The 21,292-nt window shown below is 33.5% G+C and overlaps 1 protein-coding gene across 10 annotated transcripts in view; it reads left to right on the plus strand.

The window, feature by feature from the left end:
• Positions 1-21,292, plus strand: part of Bili (FERM domain-containing protein 8 Bili) — a 104,706-nt gene that overhangs the window by 42,344 nt on the left and 41,070 nt on the right. For all 10 annotated transcript variants that reach the window (XR_012754805.1, XR_012754812.1, XR_012754799.1 and 7 more), the window contains 3 exons: positions 738-903; positions 1,565-1,726; positions 7,492-7,680. Coding sequence is in view for 3 of the 10 variants with exons in the window: in XM_075354602.1 (XP_075210717.1) it covers positions 738-903; positions 1,565-1,726; positions 7,492-7,680 (517 nt within the window). In the remaining 7 variants the exon portion in view is untranslated. The remainder of the gene's footprint in view (positions 1-737; positions 904-1,564; positions 1,727-7,491; positions 7,681-21,292) is intronic.

Raw genomic sequence — 21,292 nt, forward strand, 5'->3', positions numbered from 1 at the left:
TTATCCTTCTAACAGTAATTTGTTTGGGGTAAAAAAATTAAAAGTTAAAACTAAAAATAATTTCACAACTAAAACATCATGAATACCTGTAATATAATGTTTAATGTAAAATAATCCTCATTAAAAATTATGCAACTTTTTGTACAGTTAGTCTGAAATTAATTTAAGAGTTATAGGTTTAGACATTTTTTAACAAATTTCAGTAAATAAATCTTTTTAATAAAAAATTTTCAGAAAAAATATTTGTGGAAGAGTGGCCAACATAATTTTTACAATGCCACCAGAATGAACTTATGTGAAAGCTTGATTGGTTGTATACATCATACAATTTGGACAACTTCAGCTGACGGTTACAAAAAATATGCTTATGTATGTGCACATATCTAGCATCCAGCAAAGTTATTCATTGCTGGTGAGTAGTTGCTCCTGAATTTTGCTAGCAGATAATATACAGACTGCTAGCAACAATACTTAGCTTTTGGTATTGTAGTTCTTAATACTCTCACTAAAAGTGCTACTGTATTTCAAATCACACCAGCGTCCATGTATATGGGACATCTCTTCTCTCCTTAATCTATGATTGTAAGATGCTAATTGTATTTTTATGTTTACAAGTTTGTTTATGGCACATTTACAAAACATATCAAAATAGTGATATTAGTTATAGTTTATTAAATGAGAATTTCTACATAAAAAACCAAGTTTGAAATATTTCCTTGCATAATGTTTGATTACAGAGCTGCAGCTAAAATCTCATCACCGTCCACTTGCAGTGAGAGCTAAATGGCCTGCTTTACTTGCCCGTTATGCTCATGCCACTGAGTCTAGGCAGCGCAGAGATGAACCTGTTTTATCATTTCAACGTAATGTTTTTCTTCCTCGCATTAGAGATCAGAGAGTTAAGTAAGTAGCTTTGATCTTGTATTTTTGATGAATAATCTTTTTAACATTTTCCACCCTACACTTTATGCCAGCATTCTATTCCAGTTGAACTGGAGGTTTTTGTTATTTTCAATAAACTTTTAGTTAATAATGAAAAATATGAGTAGATGAGTTATAATTATGTTATTTAAGTTTAGTTTTTCTTACTTTTTATGTTGATGCTAATAATCTATATTTTTATGTAATAAAACATTATTTTTACTTAAAAGTAACAAAGTAAATGTAACAATTTTTTAATAACTTAGCCAGTGCATTTAAATCTGTTATTTTAGTACAGTTATCTAACTGTTACTTAACATCACACTAGTACAAGATAATTTCATTGAGAGAAAGAGACAAAGAGAGAGAAAATGCATTAAAATGTTTTTGTATTAATGACTTGTGAATAGTATAATTCAAAATAGTGCATTACTCAAAATCACATCTTTCATGTTGCACACTTTTTTCATTTAAATTTATTTTAAATTGACAGTTTATCAATAATTAATTGAAAAAAAGTAAAGATTTATTTAAAGATTTATTTTCACTCTCAATTTATTATTATTTTCTGAAATTATTATTTTTGTGCATTGGTTTCCCTTGCTATTTTTAAAATGATTTTTATGTGCTTTTTTGTTGTCAGGGATCCAAAAGTGTTAGAGTTATTGTACCATGAAGCACGGTATAATATTTTAGAGGGTCGCTATCCGTGTGAAGTCAACCATTATATTATGCTAGGTGGTATACAAGCACGTCTTGAACTTGGTCCATATAACCCTCAGCAGCATACTATTCACTTTTTCAGGTGCAAAATGTATAATATAGTCAGTATGGTATTATATTTGTGTCTGGAATGTTTTAATTTTTTATTATACCAGTAGTTATGTAGAATTTTTGAAAAAGCTTATTTATTGGCCCTCTGATTTTGTTGGGATAATAGGAAATCTTTTTTTCTTCAAATAATGCAATTCATTTGGTGGTTGTAAATTGATTGTTGTATCAGAATCAGAAAGTTAAAAACTTACCATAATTAAATGAGATATAACTTACCATAATTTGTAGGCAAGGAAATACAAACATAAAAAAGCACTTGAACTATTCATATAGTTGTTTCTGTGCATTTTTTTTTTGTGCTGTCAATTAAAGAAGAGAATGCATTTTAGAAGTATTTTAAAGATGATATTTTATATATATAAATACTAAAACAAACTCCTGTTAAGTGACCACCGGTGTTGTATTACTTATAATTTACATTTGGTCATGCTTACTCTCAGTAATACCTTATTTGACTACCATACTTTTTAAAACAGGAGCTGATTTCTATAAATCAAATTAGTCAATAATTTTGTCTTTGTAATTTAGCTGTTACTTAACCTATATCATAACCAGCAGTCACAACAACTTAATGTTACATAATAAAAACTATATTTGCCTATTAAAATCATACTAGAAAACAAACATGAACATCTAGATAACTGACTATGGTGTCAGAGATGTGTTACATATTGATTGGCTTGTAAGACATAATTTAATTATTTCCAAACAGAATATAGAACTAACCAAACAAGAAAAGTAATGCATTTCTTATTATGAAAATGTCGTACTATAATAGTAAATGTAGTCTTAATTTTTAGAGCTTGAAAACTGTAAAGTAAAATTAGCCAGTTAAGGAAATTACACATTACTTGGCCATAGTTGAATGTGGCAGCTCAATTATAAGTTGTTAGATTGATCCAGGATGTATTAGAAATTTTATAATTCTCTTCACAATTGTAATGTGCATTACATATAAACTTCTTTCTGGTTATAAATTGGTATTGGCTTTATAGTAGGTAGAAAAATTAAAGAAGAAAATTGTTTGCTGACTTACAATGAAAGATGACGCCTGGTTTTAGATCCACACACCTTACTACTGAAAATTCATAATAATATTCAATTTTGCTACTTAAAACCTTGTTTTTTACTGAAGTTTATCCTCTATGATGTGCATGTGATTTTCATTGTTATTAAAAAAAAGACGCAATAATATTTATTTTAATTTTTTTTGCAATAGTTTACATCTTTTTTATTTATTTTTTCTTTTAGTTGTGCTAGAATAATTGATTTGAAAATCACCTGTGTTTTTTTACATCCAATATATAATATTATATTTATTTTGTTATATTTGATTAATGTAACCAAAGAATGAGTGTGCTAAGTATGTGAATAATTGAGAATAAAATGTATTTACTTATTACTTAAAAATTAATCATACCTAATAGTATGTACATACTAAAAATTTATGAATAAAAGTTCTTTTAGTAATAGACAATACAAATGAAATAATGTTAGTCTACCAACAACTAAAGGTAGATATGTGAATAAATATGAGCTAAGATCGATTGATATTCCCTATAGTATGTAAAATGCTTTCACATAAAACTTTACAGCTGCAGTATCAAGTGTAAAAATGTGGTCTTCTGGTTTGATAAAAATGACCATGAACAATATATGTATGTACTAATTTTGGTATCAGTGTTATATATGATCCAAAGAATAGATTGTTCTGGAATACAATTAGACAAACAAGTTATAATCAAAGATGAATTGTTGAATTGGCTGAAATATGATTCATAAAACTGTTTTTTTTTTTAAATAAATTATTACAAAATTACTTTGGAATATGATGAAATATGATGACTTTGCAAATGTAAAAGAGTTCCAAAAAATATTATGTTATAGGTGCATTACATATTGAGGTTTATAGGTTTCGAAGGGTAGATGTGAATAGCTAAAGGTGTCAAATTATGAGAATTATTTATTATGAAGATGATTGATATATATTTTAACTGTAAAAAATATTTTAAAAACACATCCTGCTCAAAAAAGAATGGCTAAATTCAGATTTCTATGGAAGAATTGAAGCCGTTGGTTGTAACCTAAAACCTACTGCCAATGAAGAAAGACAAAATACTGAAGAAACATGATAGAAAAGGAAAAGAACATCTGAGAAATTCAGAAGGGAAGAAAGGCAAAAGCAAAGGAATGTTGTTATAAACAGTCGTAAATACAGGAACCGCACAGAAATACTGAAATGCTATTACTCAAATAGAAAGTATTTACTTATCAGCTTTAGTAAAAGTCCATTCACTTTAAATGCAGTATTTAGCATTAATAATGTGACAGTAAAGTTTTATCTCTTCAATCCTTCATTTATCTCCTATATTTTTGTCATTATAATTATGTAAATAATATAATTTTTTTTACGTAAAAAATGTTTTTTTTTTTCAAATATTATATGGTAAAATGAAAAACAGATTTTTTGAGAAGATAGGTGACTGAAAAAAATGATTTTTTTCACATAAAGAGAAAAAGATTTCTAACTTAGATTATTTTAAAACAAATATTTCTTATATTCCTTACAATACAACTCATCTTGTTAGATAAATGCTTTCTTGGAATATATATCAAAATTAAGATTATTGCCATCTATTTAATTGTCTACTTAAGGAAACCATAATTGAACACAATTTGTTATCTTATCTGAAAACAAATAAAACAGGGAATATACTATTTTTAACTCATTTTATGTTACTATTGGTAATGAAGTTTTACTCTTTGTAGAACTATAAACTTATAATCTCAAAAGTACAGTAGGCCATATGTACGTACTTCTTGTCATTGATCTTTCGGTACACTACAGCTTTTCATTGTGTTATTGAATCACTTTATATGTTACTTTACTTTTTTTACAGTTTTATTTATTTTATTAACAATTACTTTTTTATTAATTTTTTACTGACTATTGTAATGTCTTGATGTGTCAAATAATATTTTGTAAACTGTACTCTGATATTTGCTGCTGATTCATTATGACAAGTGATAATAGTGATGAATTTAGAATATAATAGTGATTATAATAGAGAAATATAATATAATAGAGAAACAGATCGCTCCGTCGTGTAGTCACAAATCTAAAGAAATTGTGACAAGAAAACCTGAATCTGCGGAAATGGAGGTACAAGTTATTATAGAAAAAGCACCAGGCGCAGATGAAATAAAACCTGTACCAATAGAGCCTCCAAAAGCGCAAAGATCAGCTTCGGTGAGAGCATCTATTTCAGCTGGACCCAGTACTGCAGTAGAGATAGAGCCCGGCTCATCCGTCGCGGAGACATCATCGCACATTAATTTAGATTCTTTAGCAAAGATGCTAACAGCACCGGCAAAAGTTTCATCAACTGACGTCAGCCGAAGAACGTCACTGGCATCCGAAATAGAGGAAGACGATGCCATGTCTGAGGCCTCAGATACGCTGTCATCAGAGGTTGAGGCCATCAGAAGAATGGAGAAACGTAAAAAAGGATGGCCGAAAGGAAAGCCTAGAAAGTAATTTTATTGGATCAGAAGTTATAAGAAAAGTAAAATTTTGATCATTTTTTTTTGACACATGAAAATGTGAAATATTGAACCATTTTTTTATTTTTTGAAGAGGGATGGGGCTAATGACCAAAGTAGTCGATGCCCCTAAAAACCTCAAAAAAAAAAAAAAAAAAAAAAAATAGTGATTATTATATTGATAATAATAACCACTTTCTAAATAAATTTTATGTTATTTAGTGATTTACTTTTATCATTTATTTTGTTAAAATCTGTAATAGAATTTATTTTTGAAACCTTGCTGTTTCAAAAGGGTTTATAATGCATAGTCATTTTTTTCCAATTTTTAAATAACTAGGCATTAACACTGAAGCTCAGATACAACCCTCAACATTCAGATTTTCACTAAAAACAAAGTTTTGGTAAAATTGAAGTACATTTTATAAATTTTAAAACCAATTGATTAAAATTTACAAATATATTTATAATGCAGTATGTCAGATGTTTTGTGTATATAAAAACATGATTTTAAGTCAATATTTTGTTAAACTGCAATTTTGAATCCTGTTGGCTGTAAAAGTCAAAAATATAGCTTTGAAATTTGAAAATATTTTTCCATGAAGTTTGCAAACACATTTAATTTTTATGTTCAGATAAATGTTCCTTGAAGATGGGTGATAGTAATAAAATAATTTTCAAATAAAGAATGATCCCAGGAAAGAAGGGTGTGTGGCACTTTCCATGTTTAAAGGGTTTAATTAAAAATCTTAAATGTCAAGCAAACTGATATTGTCAGTGATTATAGTTTCTTATCCCCTACTATGGCAGGTAATGGAATAATTTCATCTTTAATAATATATGCTTATAATCATTCAGCCAATATTTGCAATTTACTGTTCTCAAAAATTTCTGTTTATTTATTAAAGAAAATTAATTTTTTAATATAAAAATGTTTCTAAAACTTTTTATTATTATTTCATGTTTTATCATAATTTTATTCTGTGATTTCAATATTTTTTTCTGCTAGTTATTAAGTGTTTATTTTTTATCATATAATCGACACACTTGAAAATTTTCCAACACCATTTTTATAGTTAAAGTGCTCTGAAAACTATTATTATTATAAGATCAGATGGTTTAGCTACATATATGAGGTTACATTACATTTGATTTTGTAAATCCAGGTAAACGTTGACCGAATTATTTAGTGCACCTTAAGTAACTGAATATATATTACTGACAATTAAACTATTCATTATCTGTCATAGTAGGTTGTAGTATTACCAAATTATTTAAGAAGATCTTTAACATGATAATTTGTTGTACTTCTTTGTGAAGTATATGATTTATGACAAAAGTACTTTTTGAAAGACCTTTGGGTAGTTTAATGTTCTTAACTCTTTTTATGCTATATCTAGTTCAATGTTTGTTTTAATAAATTTTATAAATTTACACACTCACTTAAAATAAAGCGCGCACACACACACACATATACACACACATTACTTTAGTTGTTGGATTTTACCCGAACATTTACTTTTTATTTTACCATCTTTCCAAGCTCCATTCAAATTCAATCTATTATGCTTTTGGAGAGTACTTTATAATTCAAGATCTCTTATATATTCCTTTGTACAAAATGTGTGTGCATGCATGCGTGTGTGATTTTTTATGCAAATCTGCAAATCTTTGAGATCTTACAGATGAGTTGAAGAAAAAAATTAAGGCTAATGTGCAGACAAACAAATAATTTAGATAATATTATTCATTATACGGGTAATTCATTCATGAAGTGAACAGAAAACAATTACCAATTTAAAATCCCCATAGATGTACATCATTTTATTCTTTTAAAAATTAATTTAAAAAAAAAAAAAAATTTACGTTACATTAAAAGGCTTTTACGTTACATTAAAAGTAAACTGTACTGTAAACCTCATCCCAAATTAACACAAACAGTCAAGTTTGTGAATAATGGAGTACCTAATAAGATGCACATTTTCATGTGGTTTCATCATATTGCAGATCTCATAAAAAGAAGTGGATATTTTTCTATGCATAAACAGTTTATTAACTTTAAATGAATATTTGTAAAAAAAATAAAGTAATTTAATAAACATGAGATTGTATTTTTTTGTGTATGTTTAATAAAACTGATATCTTTTGTGCTCTGAAAAGTGAAAAAAATTGTGCTATATTTTATTTTAACAGGGATCAGCATAGCAATTTTCTTCCAGTGCACATGAGAAGAGGTGTTTGGACATCCTGGTTTCACCTTAGTGGCAAAAATTCTCCAGAAGTTAGATTATTAGAGCAGTTTAAACGAATACCTGCTAACACATCTGATCGTAAGCTTCAACGAAAGTATTTGGAGTTTTGTTGGTCTCTTCCATATTATGGGTAAGTTTATCTAATTAATTAGTTTACCATTTGTTCTTGGCATGTTTTATTTTAAACTTAAAACATCATAAAATATAATGTTAATGTGTTTACAGTGTTTTCAGTTAAATTCAAAGAAAACAGAATCTTAATGTGTGTAACCATAAAAATGTATACAATGACAGGCTCTGTACAACTGAGTAATCTGATTTCCCCCACCTTGCTTTTTTTTTTGTCTTCAGTCATTTGACTGGTTTGATGCAGCTCTCCAAGATTCCCTATCTAGTGCTAGTCGTTTCATTTCAGTATACCCTCTACATCCTACATCCCTAACAATTTGTTTTACATATTCCAAACGTGGCCTGCCTACACAATTTTTCCCTTCTACCTGTCCTTCCAAAATTAAAGCGACTATTCCAGGATGCCTTAGTATGTGGCCTATAAGTCTGTCTCTTCTTTTACCTATATTTTTCCAAATGCTTCTTTCTTCATCTATTTGCCGCAATACCTCCTCATTTGTCACTTTATCCACCCATCTGATTTTTAACATTCTCCTATAGCACCACATTTCAAAAGCTTCTAACCTTTTCTTCTCAGATACTCCGATTGTCCAAGTTTCACTTCCATATAAAGCGACACTCCAAACATACACTTTCAAAAATCTTTTCCTGACATTTAAATTAATTTTTGATGTAAACAACTTATATTTCTTACTGAAGGCTCGTTTAGCTTGTGCTATTCGGCATTTTATATCGCTCCTGCTTCGTCCATCTTTAGTAATTCTACTTCCCAAATAACAAAATTCTTCTACCTCCATAATCTTTACTCCTCCTATTTTCACATTCAGTGGTCCATCTTTGTTATTTCTACTACATTTCATTACTTTTGTTTTGTTCTTGTTTATTTTCATGCGATAGTTCTTGCGTAGGACTTCATCTATGCCGTTCATTGTTTCTTCTAAATCCTTTTTATTCTCGGCTAGAATTACTATATCATCAGCAAATCGTAGCATCTTTATCTTTTCACCTTGTACTGTTACTCCGAATCTAAATTGTTCTTTAACATCATTAACTGCTAGTTCCATGTAAAGATTAAAAAGTAACGGAGATAGAGAACATCCTTGTCGGACTCCCTTTCTTATTATGGCTTCTTTCTTATGTTCTTCAATTGCTACTGTTGCTGTTTGGTTCCTGTACATGTTAGCAATTGTTCTTCTATCTCTGTATTTGAACCCTAATTTTTTTAAAATGCTGAACATTTTATTCCAGTCTACGTTATCGAATGCCTTTTCTAGGTCTATAAACGCCAAGTATGTTGGTTTGTTTTTCTTTAATCTTCCTTCTACTATTAATCTGAGGCCTAAAATTGCTTCCCTTGTCCCTATACTTTTCCTGAAACCAAATTGGTCTTCTCCTAACACTTCCTCCACTCTCCTCTCAATTCTTCTGTATAGAATTCTAGTTAAGATTTTTGATGCATGACTAGTTAAACTAATTGTTCTGTATTCTTCACATTTATCTGCCGCTGATTTCTTTGGTATCATTACTATAACACTTTTTTTGAAGTCTGACGGAAATTCCCCTTTTTCATAAATATTACACACCAGTTTGTATAATCTATCAATCGCCTCCTTCACTGCACTGCGCAGTAATTCTACAGGTATTCCGTCTATTCCAGGAGCCTTTCTGCCATTTAAATCTTTTAATGCTCTCTTAAATTCAGATCTCAGTATTGTTTCTCCCATTTCATCCTCCTCAACTTCCTCTTCTTCCTCTATAAAACCATTTTCTAATTCATTTCCTCCGTATAACTCTTCAATATATTCCACCCATCTATCGACTTTACCTTTCGTATTATATATAGGTGTACCATCTTTGTTTAACACATTATTAGATTTTAATTTATGTACCCCAAAATTTTCCTTAACTTTCCTGTATGCTCCGTCTATTTTACCAATGTTCATTTCTCTTTCCACTTCTGAACACTTTTCTTTAATCCACTCTTCTTTCGCCAGTTTGCACTTCCTGTTTATAGCATTTCTTAATTGCCGATAGTTCCTTTTACTTTCTTCATCACTAGCATTCTTATATTTTCTACGTTCATCCATCAGCTGCAATATATCGTCTGAAACCCAAGGTTTTCTACCAGTTCTCTTTATTCCGCCTAAGTTCGCTTCTGCTGATTTAAGAATTTCCTTTTTAACATTCTCCCATTCTTCTTCTACATTTTCTATCTTATCTTTTTTACTCAGACCTTTAGCGATGTCCTCCTCAAAAATCTTCTTTACCTCCTCTTCCTCAAGCTTCTCTAAATTGCACCGATTCATCTGACACCTTTTCTTCAGGTTTTTAAACCCCAATCTACATTTCATTATCACCAAATTATGGTCGCTATCAATGTCTGCTCCAGGGTAAGTTTTGCAGTCCACGAGTTGATTTCTAAATCTTTGCTTAACCATGATATAATCTATCTGATACCTTGCAGTATCGCCTGGCTTTTTCCAAGTGTATATTCTTCTATTATGATTTTTAAATTGGGTGTTGGCAATTACTAAATTATACTTCGTGCAAAACTCTATAAGTCGGTCCCCTCTTTCATTCCTTTTGCCCAGCCCGTATTCACCCACTATATTTCCTTCCTTGCCTTTTCCAATGCTTGCATTCCAATCTCCAACTATTATTAAATTTTCATCTCCTTTTACGTGTTTAATTGCTTCATCAATCTCTTCGTATACACATTCTATCTCATCATCATCATGGGCGCTTGTAGGCATATAGACGTTAACAATCGTTGTCGGTTTAGGTTTTGAATTTATCCTTATTACAATGACTCTATCGCTATGCGTCTTGAAATACTCCACTCTCCTCCCTATTTTCTTGTTCATCACGAAACCTACTCCTGCCTGCCCATTATTTGACGCTGAGTTAATTACTCTAAAGTCACCCGACCAAAAGTCGCCTTCCTCTTCCCACCGAACCTCACTAATTCCTACTATATCCACGTTTACCCTATCCATTTCCCTTTTTAAATTCTCTAGCCTACCAACCTTTTTTAAGCTTCTAACATTCCACGCTCCGACTCGTAGAATGTTATTTTTTACTTTTCTGGTGACCCCTTCCTTAGCAGTCCCCACCCGGAGATCCGAACGGGGGACTATTTTACCTCCGGAATATTTTACCAAGGAAGGCGCCTCCATTATTGCTTTTGAAAATGCAGAGCCACATTTTCTTGGAAAAAAAAAAACAGCTGTAGTTTTCCATTGCTTTCAGCTGCGCAGTACTCAGAGGACTGAGTGATGTTGATACGGCCGTTTAAGTCGTCCTGACTCATGCCCCTAACAACTACTGAAAGAGCTGCTGCCCTCTTTCAGGAATCATTCCTTAGTCTGGCTCTCAACAGATACCTCTCCGATATGGTTGCACCTTCGGTCCAGCTACTCTGTATCCCTGAGCACTCAAGCCCCCTCACCAACGGCAAGGTCTCATGATTCATAGAGGAGGCCCACCTTGCTATGTCTATTTTAAAAAAGATTCTTGAATCTCAATTGTGAACTTCTCAAATGTAGAACAAATGTAGAAAATTATAATATGTAATCTGTTAATAGCTATTTTAATAATTTAAGAAAACAAAATTGATGTTTTATAGTAATGCAAATATATTTCACAAAGAGATATTAGTAATTTATGAAAAGACAAATTTATAAATGAAATTAAAACTGAAAAGGTTAAAATTTCTAAAATTAAAAAAGACTATTTTTGAATTATGAAAAAATTTAATTTAGTTTATTTATTGTGTTTTTCCTCTTCATACAGTTAACATATATCATTAGCATGTCATTTAATGTACTAAGTATTTCATTAGCATGTCATTTAATGTACTAAGTATTTCATTTTTGCTTTTGTTTAATACGTTTGTTTAGTATTGCTGATTTTTAAAGTCCAAACCTCATTCATTCAGTGTATCAATATTTTGTAGTATTTTCAAGAATGAAAACAATTTGGAAAAATTATTTGAAACATTTCCAACAAAATTCAAATAACTAAATCCAATTTGTTTAAGAAAGTGTAATTATTTGTAATTTTTCTGTCTTCTCTTGCGATCAAAACCCACCATCAACTTTAAAGGTGGTGGATTTTAAATACAAAGAGAATCCATTACATTAAAAACCCATTAATTGTGATTTAATAGAATGAAATCTATAATTAATTCCATGACTAATCTAATAGGCTCACTAACACATTTACAATAAATGTTCCAAAAAAAATCATCAGCTGTTATTTTTTTTTCTATATTTGATGTTATTTTCAGATGCATATCTTGTATTTGGTGATATTTTTTGATATTTTTTTCTGTAATTTGTATTTACAGTAGTCCTGTTGTTAGATAATGCTTTGTTTTAATAAGTAGTAAGCAGCCCATTCCAGGCTTATTAAAGAAAGTGAAATGAATTGGTTTCATATCATTTTTTCACAGAGTTGATGTACTGTTATATCTTCAGTATTTCACCCATATTAGAAACAATTAAGGTTACAATTAGTACAAGAACTTTCAGAATAGTAGATACAAATGCCATATGTTTTTATTCAATCATAGTGTAATAAGATCGGTATAACGGACTTGGGTAACAGATCCCTGCCATTTAAGAGGAAAGTAATAGAAATTATAATAATGGGAGGAATCTAGAAAGGGGCTAGGAGGAACTGTTTTAGTAAAGCTAACTGGTCTGTTTAACAATCGCCCTTTGTAATATTCCCGCTGACACACCTAAACAGATGTTGTTCCGTAAGAAGAGTTACCAGACCCAGAGTAGGAATGCATGTGAAAAGGAAAGGGCTCAGTCGATCGTTCTCGTGCTCAACTGTGATCTGGTCCTGCAGGTCAAGAGGAAAGGAGTATAAATACTCCAGGGAAGACAAGATGAAATCAGTTCTGCGAGGGAGTTCTAAGCGAGGAGGTATTATACAAGTTTGAAGTGAGAGTATTCTGCGGGGAGGTCAGTGAAGGAGTGAATTTCTACTGCATACAAGTTTGACATGATTATGGTGATGTCACAAGTAATTCCAGTACATGAAAACAAGAAGTGTTTCGATGAGTTTCTGTTAGACTATAAGTGAAAGAAGTAATGCACTAAATTTCATTCATAAACTGTTAGGGTAGTTTTATTTGTGAACAGCAAAGGTATCTGCAGTGAAAGATTTTTATACTTGTCTTATCTATTGTACTATTGTTGTTAATATAAGGCTACTTGTTAAAAGTGTTAAGATTAGTGGTCATGCTAATATCTTTTGTCAGTGGGACTAAATTCTGGTTTTCAATATTTAACTACTTGTAAATAAATCCAGACAATTGCTTTAAATTTTGTATTTATGTAACCACTGTTTATTATTATTGACATTTATTATTATTATTTTTTATTTTTTTTATCTGAATTTTTATGGGCATCGACTGCTAAGGTCATTAGCCCTCGTCACAATCTTTAAAAGAAACTACTATCACCATCTGGATCGTCATATGTAAGGGTGTAAAGGGCCCTTACATTTTATTTAAAAGCACAAACTACACAAAACATTTAAGACATAAAAGACAAGGACAATCACAAACACTTACGGAGTGTAAAGGGCCCCGATATTAAAATTTGAGATAAGGTTCTCAAAAGACCATGAAATTAAAATTAAAATTAAACTTATCAATACCATTTCTTTCTTTCTTTATATATATAAACTACCGCTTAGAGTATCTTTTACCACAGCATTAAACATTCATTTTATAGACTTATAAGAAGTCCACTGGCGTGTAGAAATGCAACTATATTTTCTTCATTTCCATTATCCAGATCAGCACTAATATTATTTGTAAGACGGAACCTCTTTCTGAGGTCCTCATATATGGTACACTCTTCTATTAGATGCTTGATTGTCAGTAGTGTTTTATTACAAACACCGCACATTGGTCTCACTTCGCAAGTTAACAAATATAAATTTTTTAATCGCGTGTGACCGATTCTAAGTCTGGTCACCGCTACTTGTTCACGGCGAGTCAACTTAAAGTCGCTTTTCCATTTATAAGAAGAAGTTTTTACTGAGTTTAATTTTAATTTAAACTCCTCCATTCAGCGTTCCACTTGTTTCCTACTATGTTTGTTAGACGGTTTTTAACATCTGCCACTCTTACAGGAAATGCATCCAAATCATCGCAGACTGTTGCCTTTCTGACATCTTTGTCTGCGATTTCATTACCTGTAATACCAGCATGCTCCGGAGTCCATACAAATACGCATCGCTGTCATCGTTGTTTTAGAACGTATAAAATGGACAGGATGTTTACAATTAGGACATCCTTAATGTTCTTGTTCTGAATTGCGACAAGTGCACTTAATGAATCAGAACATATTAGCACTCTCTCTTCGCAATAGTGTTCAGTGTAGCGAAGAGCTTGCTGAATTGCAGTGAGTTCTGCCGTGTAGACACTGGCCACATCTGGCAGTTTCCAAAAGTGGGCTTCTTCATTTACATATATTGAGCATCCAACACCATGTTCGGTTTTAGAACCGTCAGTATAAATTCTAATATGTTCTTCGTAGCTACTGACGGTTGCCAAAAATTCCTGCTGGATGATCACTGCTGGTTTCTTTTTTATTTCTCCTTCAGAGAGATCCAAATTTGTATTTACCGGTGGCAAGAGCCATGGCAGTATTTCTCTAGTAGAAATTGCCAATGTATCTGGAATGGCAATTTCATATTTACTTCTTAATTCGTGGTACCTAATTCCGGCTGGTCTGGAATAGGTAGCACGACGTTCGTATAATGCAGCCATAGGATGATTCGTAAACAATTTATTATTTATATGAGCAGGGAAAGCCCATACATTTGCTGCATACCTTAGCAAAAGGATCTCTCTTCTATAATGTAGTGGCATTATTCCGGCTTCATACATCAGGCTAGCCGCCGGACTTGTGCGGAAAGCGCCTGTTGCATATCTTATTCCGCTATTATGAACTACGTCTAACTTTCTTAAGTACGACATTCTAGCGGATGAATATACGATACATCCGTAGTCTAGTTTATATTGAACCAGTGCTTTATACAATCTCAATAATGTCTCTTTGACTGAGCCCCAATTTAAATTCGATAAACATTTTATAATGTTTAGGGCTCTTTTGCATCTATCACTCAAGTCCTGTATATGTAATCCCCATGTAAGGGATTGATCCAATACTAGTCCTAAATATCTTACGCTATCTTTATATTGTATTGGATTATCGTCAATTGTCAACGCAGGACTTTGATGAAGAATTCTCTTCCTACAAAAGTGTACACAGCACGTTTTCTCTGGTGAGAATTGGAATCCGTTATTCTTTGTAACTTCATTTAGAGCATTGATCGCTCGTTGCAATTTGTACCTCACCATAGCAGTCTTGTTGCTGGCATACACAATTGCCAGATCATCAACATAGACGCTTTTGCTGATTTCTACTGGAATGGCTAGTATCAATTTATTAATGGCAATGGTAAAGGTACCGCTCAACGGCGAACCCAGCGGTATGCCATTTTCCAAGATTCTTTCACATGAATATTCATTGTTGACGCGTACTTGGAAGGTACGGTCATTCATGTAGTTGCTGAGCAGTATAGGCAGATTGCCACGAATGCCCCATTCATGTATCTGGAGCATTATACCATGACGCCAGGTCATATCGAAAGCCTTCTGAAGATCAAAGAAGACTCCGACACAATGTTTCCTTTTAATAAAGCTGTTATATATATAATGTCCCCTAAGCTGATCATTTGATCAGTGGTAGAATGGTATTGCCGAAAACCTGCTTGATACGGTGATATCAGGTTTTCTTTTTCCAAAACCCAGAAGAGTCGATTATTAATCATTTTTTCCAGTATTTTTCCCATAGTACACGTCAAAGAAATAGGACGATAGCTAATGGGGTCTGTTAAATTTTTATTTTTCTTTGGTACTGGAACAACATGAGCTTTTTTCCACTGCTGCGGGTACGTTCCATCCCGTCATATTTTATTATAAAGTTCTAATAATCTGCGTTTTGCAGTGGTATTCAGCTGCCTGATCATATTATAACGGATTTCATCCGGCCCAGCAGCTGTGTTACCTGCTTTTTCCAACGCTTTCGCGAATTCTTCCATTTTAAATGGTACATTATATGAGTAATTATACTCAGTTCTAAAATTTAGTAGACCTTCGAGTTCTTCTTTTTTGGTTCGAAAACCTTCCTCGTAGTTGGCCGTTTTGCTGGCCTTTTCGAAGTGATTGGATAACAGCTCTGCAATTTCATATGGAGTGTCTTTTATTTCATCTTCATCTTGAAGGCTAGTTATGGGAGCAAAATCATTACGCCCACAAATCGCCTTCACTTTCCTCCAAACATCTGATGCAGTAGTAGTTTTATCGATGGATGACACGTATTGCTGCCAGGATCGTTTTTTCGAGTCTATCATAAGACGTTTTGCATACGCCCTGTATTTCTTAAAGGCAACAAGATTTTCTATGCTAGGACGCTTCCTAAAGGCGTTGTACGCCCTTTTCTTTCTTTTTATAGCTTCACTTATTTCATCGTTCCACCATGGAACGGGTTTTTTCGTAAGTTTCCCAGATGATTTGGGAATATATCTCGATGCCGACTCAATTATTGCATTTGTTATGGCGTCGACATCGTCTCCGATAACTCCAGTTGTTTCCGGGAGTATCGTTCTATCTGTGAAGCTTGTCCAGTCTGCCTTTTCAAATAACCATCTTTTAGGGATGGGACATATTGTTCTTGTAACATCAGTTACAATTTGCACCGGGAAATGATCGCTTCCATGCAGATCGTCTATGACATGGAAGCTGTACCTCGGTGCTATCGATCCGCTTATAAGTGCAAGATCTATACAGGACGTTGATCCATCTCTGGCATTGAAAAAGGTTCCTGATCCGTCGTTTAAAATAATAAGTTCTGAATTCATCAGGAACCCTTCCAGTTCTCTTCCACGGGGATCTACTCGATCCGATCCCCAAAGAGAATTATGAGCGTTAAAGTCACCCACCAGTAAAACAGGTGGGGGAAGCTCAGAAATTAGTCTTGCTATGTCATCCTTATTCCAATCAAAATTCGGCAAGTATATACTGCTAACAGTGATCTGAAGCGGACGCTTCATTCTAACGGCGACCGCTTGTAGGTTTGTGTTTACAACAACCGCTTCGGTGGTAGCTCTAGTCGATGTTAATATAGCTACTCCACCTCTAGCTCTTACATTTGGCGGTTGATCTCGCCGAAATATATCGAATCCTTTTAATTTAAAATTTTCATTTCGGCGGAAATGCGTTTCTTGCAGACATATACAAATCGGGTCTACGTCATGTACCAAGCATTGGAGCTCATGGATGTTTGAAAAACATCCATTGATGTTCCATTGTACAATCGACTCGCTAATTTTTAATTAAATTATTGTCTGGGTTTGCCTTTCGGCTATCCTTTTTTTCTTTTTTCTCCGTCCTACTAACAGCATCGTGTTCGTGGAGAAGGTCGTCGCATGTAAGGCTTCCGGTCTCCGTATCGGAGACCACCGAAGCCGCCGACGACGACGGGCATGGACGGCACCGGTTACAGGCGCCGATTGTGGGGCGGCAACTTGGCCGACCCCAGACGGAGCCTCCATAACAGTCTCTGTAGTTATCACTTTTTCCTTTTAATCAAGAATCTCACTCAGTCGGACTTGGCATTCTGCTTTGGCGTCCGTTTTCTTCAGATTAGGAGCAGCTTTCGGTGTTTTATCTTCGGGAGGAGGCTGTACTAATATCTTTGGCTTTATAGGATCTTTACTATTGAAAGGTTTCATTTTATTGTCAATAATTCTTTCGATCATATTAGCCAAGGTCGGAGCAAGTTTACTGATGAGTTGACCTTCATCGACAGCAACTGGAGCAGGGACAGGAGCGGCAGCCGCAGCTCTACCTGAGCATAGGTTGTTATTGCTCTAGGCTTACGGGCGTTAACTATCTTCTTTGCATCGAAGTAGCTGACCTTTTGCAGGGTTTTTACTTCCTGCACAGCTACTTCGTCTTTGTAGACAGGACAATTCCTTGATCTACAAGAATGCGCTCCTTTGCAGTTGATACATGTAGGAGGCTCTTTACATGGCTCTCCCTCATGCACCTCTTCACCGCACACGCATATTTGCGGTCTTTCGCATCGCAGAGCGGTGTGGCCAAAGCGTTGGCACTTAAAGCACCTCATTGGCTGTGGGACAAATGCCCGCACATCGAAACGGTGAATCCCTGCTTTTATCTTTTCCGTCAAAGTAGGCTGGTTGAAAGTGAGGACATGAGAAGCTGAGGGTAAGACCTCACCGTTCCTTCTCATGTTCAATCGACGGCACTCTATTACTCCTTGTGCTGCCAATTCCTCTACAATCTCTTGCTCCGAACAATTTAAAAGATCCCGACAGACCACAACACCCGTTGAGGTGTTGAGCGTGCCGTGGGGATCAACACGTACAGCTAGTTCTCCAATTTTTTTCAGTCCTAGAATCTTCTGAGACTGTATATCATTAACAGTCTCTACATGAAGTCCCGTGAAAGTTTTTCTTATTTCTTTAACAGGGCCTCCAGCACATTTGTTTATTTCTCGAGCGATGAGGAAAGGATTCACCTTCGAGAAATTACCTTCTTCCTTAGTGATAACCAAATACTTAGGTTTTGGAATGCTGCTCTTGAAAAAAGCTTTCTGCAAGCTTTTCCTACTCTCAATCTCAATCCTTCTGGTTTCTGCACTCTTTCGGCGTTTTGCCTCAGGCGAAACGTCCGGTTCTAAACGAGGGTGTTTACGTGAACCCTCTGCCATGTTAGTTTGTTCAGGAATATTCATGAACATTGTTCCCTTCTGTAGCAAGGCTAGCCGCCGGGGTACACCCCCACTCCAGGGCTACTAACCTTGGAGGTCCGATCCGGTACTCCGGTGGAACCGGCATATGTCCTGGCAGAGAGTGGATGCGCAGTCTCTGCACTGACTCCAGGCTCCTACTCACCGAAGCTTTCAGAGCTCCCATGCACCGACATACATGGGCACCATTGCTACATGCTTGCCATCGCAGGGGGCATGTAGACAACAGAAGGGTCTCCGTTACACCTGCAATAACATTGACCCTGGCCGCCACATCGCCAGCTCTAAGTTTGGTATATGTCCACTTCCTAATCAATAAATTGTTCATATCCTGCAGGTAGCTGAAAAATCCAATCCATGTGAGGACCTGAAAGTGGAAACAGGTCAAAAGAAAAGCATATCCGAGGAATTTACTCGGAGCCCCGTTAGCCAGCTATATGTATTGTACATAAGTACGGCTGTTACCGCCCTGGATGTGGAACGTAGATGTTGTGTTCCGGACATGGGGATTACCTACCTCAGAGCATTATTATTATTATTATTATTATTACTATTGTTGTGGTTGTGTTTGCCATGATTTTTGTTTGTTTATTATTGACATTTATTATTATTGTTTTCTGTTGTGATTATTATGATTATTATTATTGATTTGTTTTGTTTTACTTGTGTTCTTAACTAATAAATTGTAATTATATAAACATTCTTAAATTGGCAATCTCAGTATCCTGATGGAGCTGTGAATATGCAACAATATTTTCATAAAACTTTTATCTGCATTCATATAACAATTTTCAGTTGATTCTGAAGCTCTAACACATTCCTTGATGGGTTATAGACTCATACTCAGCATCATCTGTGTCAGTTATACAATTTCACTAAGTCATAAGACCTTTTCATTTTAGGTGAAAACTTGATAAAAATTGTTCATTATTGTGACATGTTAATAAAAAAGATTAGAAAAACAATTAAATCAGTCGTAATTTATTTATTAGATATTTCCTCATCACTGGATAAAATTGGTACAGGAACAATAAAGTGTATGTTAGACTAACAAATTTTACATAAAAAACAAATTTTTTTCTTATTTCTTATGGGATACCTAAAAAACAGTTTATAAAACAAACCTTAAACTATTGATTACTTGAGAGATATATTATTGAAGTTGCTCATATACAGAGAAATTCAGGAGGAAAGGGAAATAATTTAGGAACTGAATTCTAGAGCTTGAAATAAGGAGAAAAGTTCATACAAACCTATCTTTGTTATTTAGTTACGGCTAGCAGAATGTTTAGCTGATGTTTCAGTTCCCCCAGTGAAATGAAATCATAATTTTTAAGGGATTATATAAGGGGTAAAGTTATAGTTTCTTTCGCTTTTTGATCTGTAAAATCAAATAAAACTGGTCCCAGAACTGTATCTATCATGCTTTTCCTGATATCCAATTTAAAACAGAAAAGTTCAGTGATGAAAAACCCTTTTTTGAGGTTTGAAGTACAGTATCTTTGTTAAATAATTATAAATATGTAAATTTTATCATTAAAACTTGTAGAGAATTTAATTCTGAGAAAATTGATGAAACTTTATAAAAGACAAAAAAAATCAACTTTTGTTATTAAAAACAAAACAAGACTGTGAAAAATGTTATGAATTTGTAAAAATTAAAAACAGCTGTTTTTAGTTCAATAAATTTAGACGTTTGAAAAATTAAAATACTCGTAATGTATTTTGAAAAACTATACTCTATGAATTTGTACTGTATTTATTTTATTATATTTTTAGTCTCTGGGACCATTGTTATGTATTGCTTCAGAGGATAGTTTATACTGAATTAATTTACAGTAAATGTTCAAAAATTTCATCATTGACGTCAATGCACTTTTCAACTTGTTTCTTACATTTTCTGTTGCCGACTTAATGTTGTCTTTGTGTTCCGTAATGAAGCAGCAGCATTGAGAATGCAAACGAACAATTCATCATGTGTGGAGATTTTGCTAGTATACCTTGCATTTCATCCTTCCCCGTAAACAGTAATCTATGGGAGTAAGTGATTTAAATAGCCTATTTACCGGCCCTCTATATCCAATACTTTTTTTTTTTTTTTTTTTTTGTCTTCAGTCATTTGACTGGTTTGATGCAGCTCTCCAAGATTCCCTATCTAGTGCTAGTCGTTTCATTTCAGTATACCCTCTACATCCTACATCCCCAACAATTTGTTTTACATACTCCAAACGTGGCCTGCCTACACAATTTTTCCCTTCTACCTGTCCTTCCAATATTAAAGCGACTATTCCAGGATGCCTTAGTATGTGGCCTATAAGTCTGTCTCTTCTTTTAACTATATTCTTCCAAATGCTTCTTTCTTCATCTATTTGCCGCAATACCTCTTCATTTGTCACTTTATCCACCCATCTGATTTTTAACATTCTCCTATAGCACCACATTTCAAAAGCTTCTAATCTTTTCTTCTCAGATACTCCGATTGTCCAAGTTTCACTTCCATATAAAGCGACACTCCAAACATACACTTTCAAAAATCTTTTCCTGACATTTAAATTCATTTTTGATGTAAACAAATTATATTTCTTACTGAAGGCTCGTTTAGCTTGTGCTATTCGGCATTTTATATCGCTCCTGCTTCGTCCATCTTTAGTAATTTTACTTCCCAAATAACAAAATTCTTCTACCTCCATAATCTTTTCTCCTCCTATTTTCACATTCAGTGGTCCATCTTTGTTATTTCTACTACAT

This window comes from Lycorma delicatula, chromosome 1 (assembly GCF_047948215.1).
Source record: "Lycorma delicatula isolate Av1 chromosome 1, ASM4794821v1, whole genome shotgun sequence".
NCBI lineage: Eukaryota > Metazoa > Arthropoda > Insecta > Hemiptera > Fulgoridae > Lycorma > Lycorma delicatula.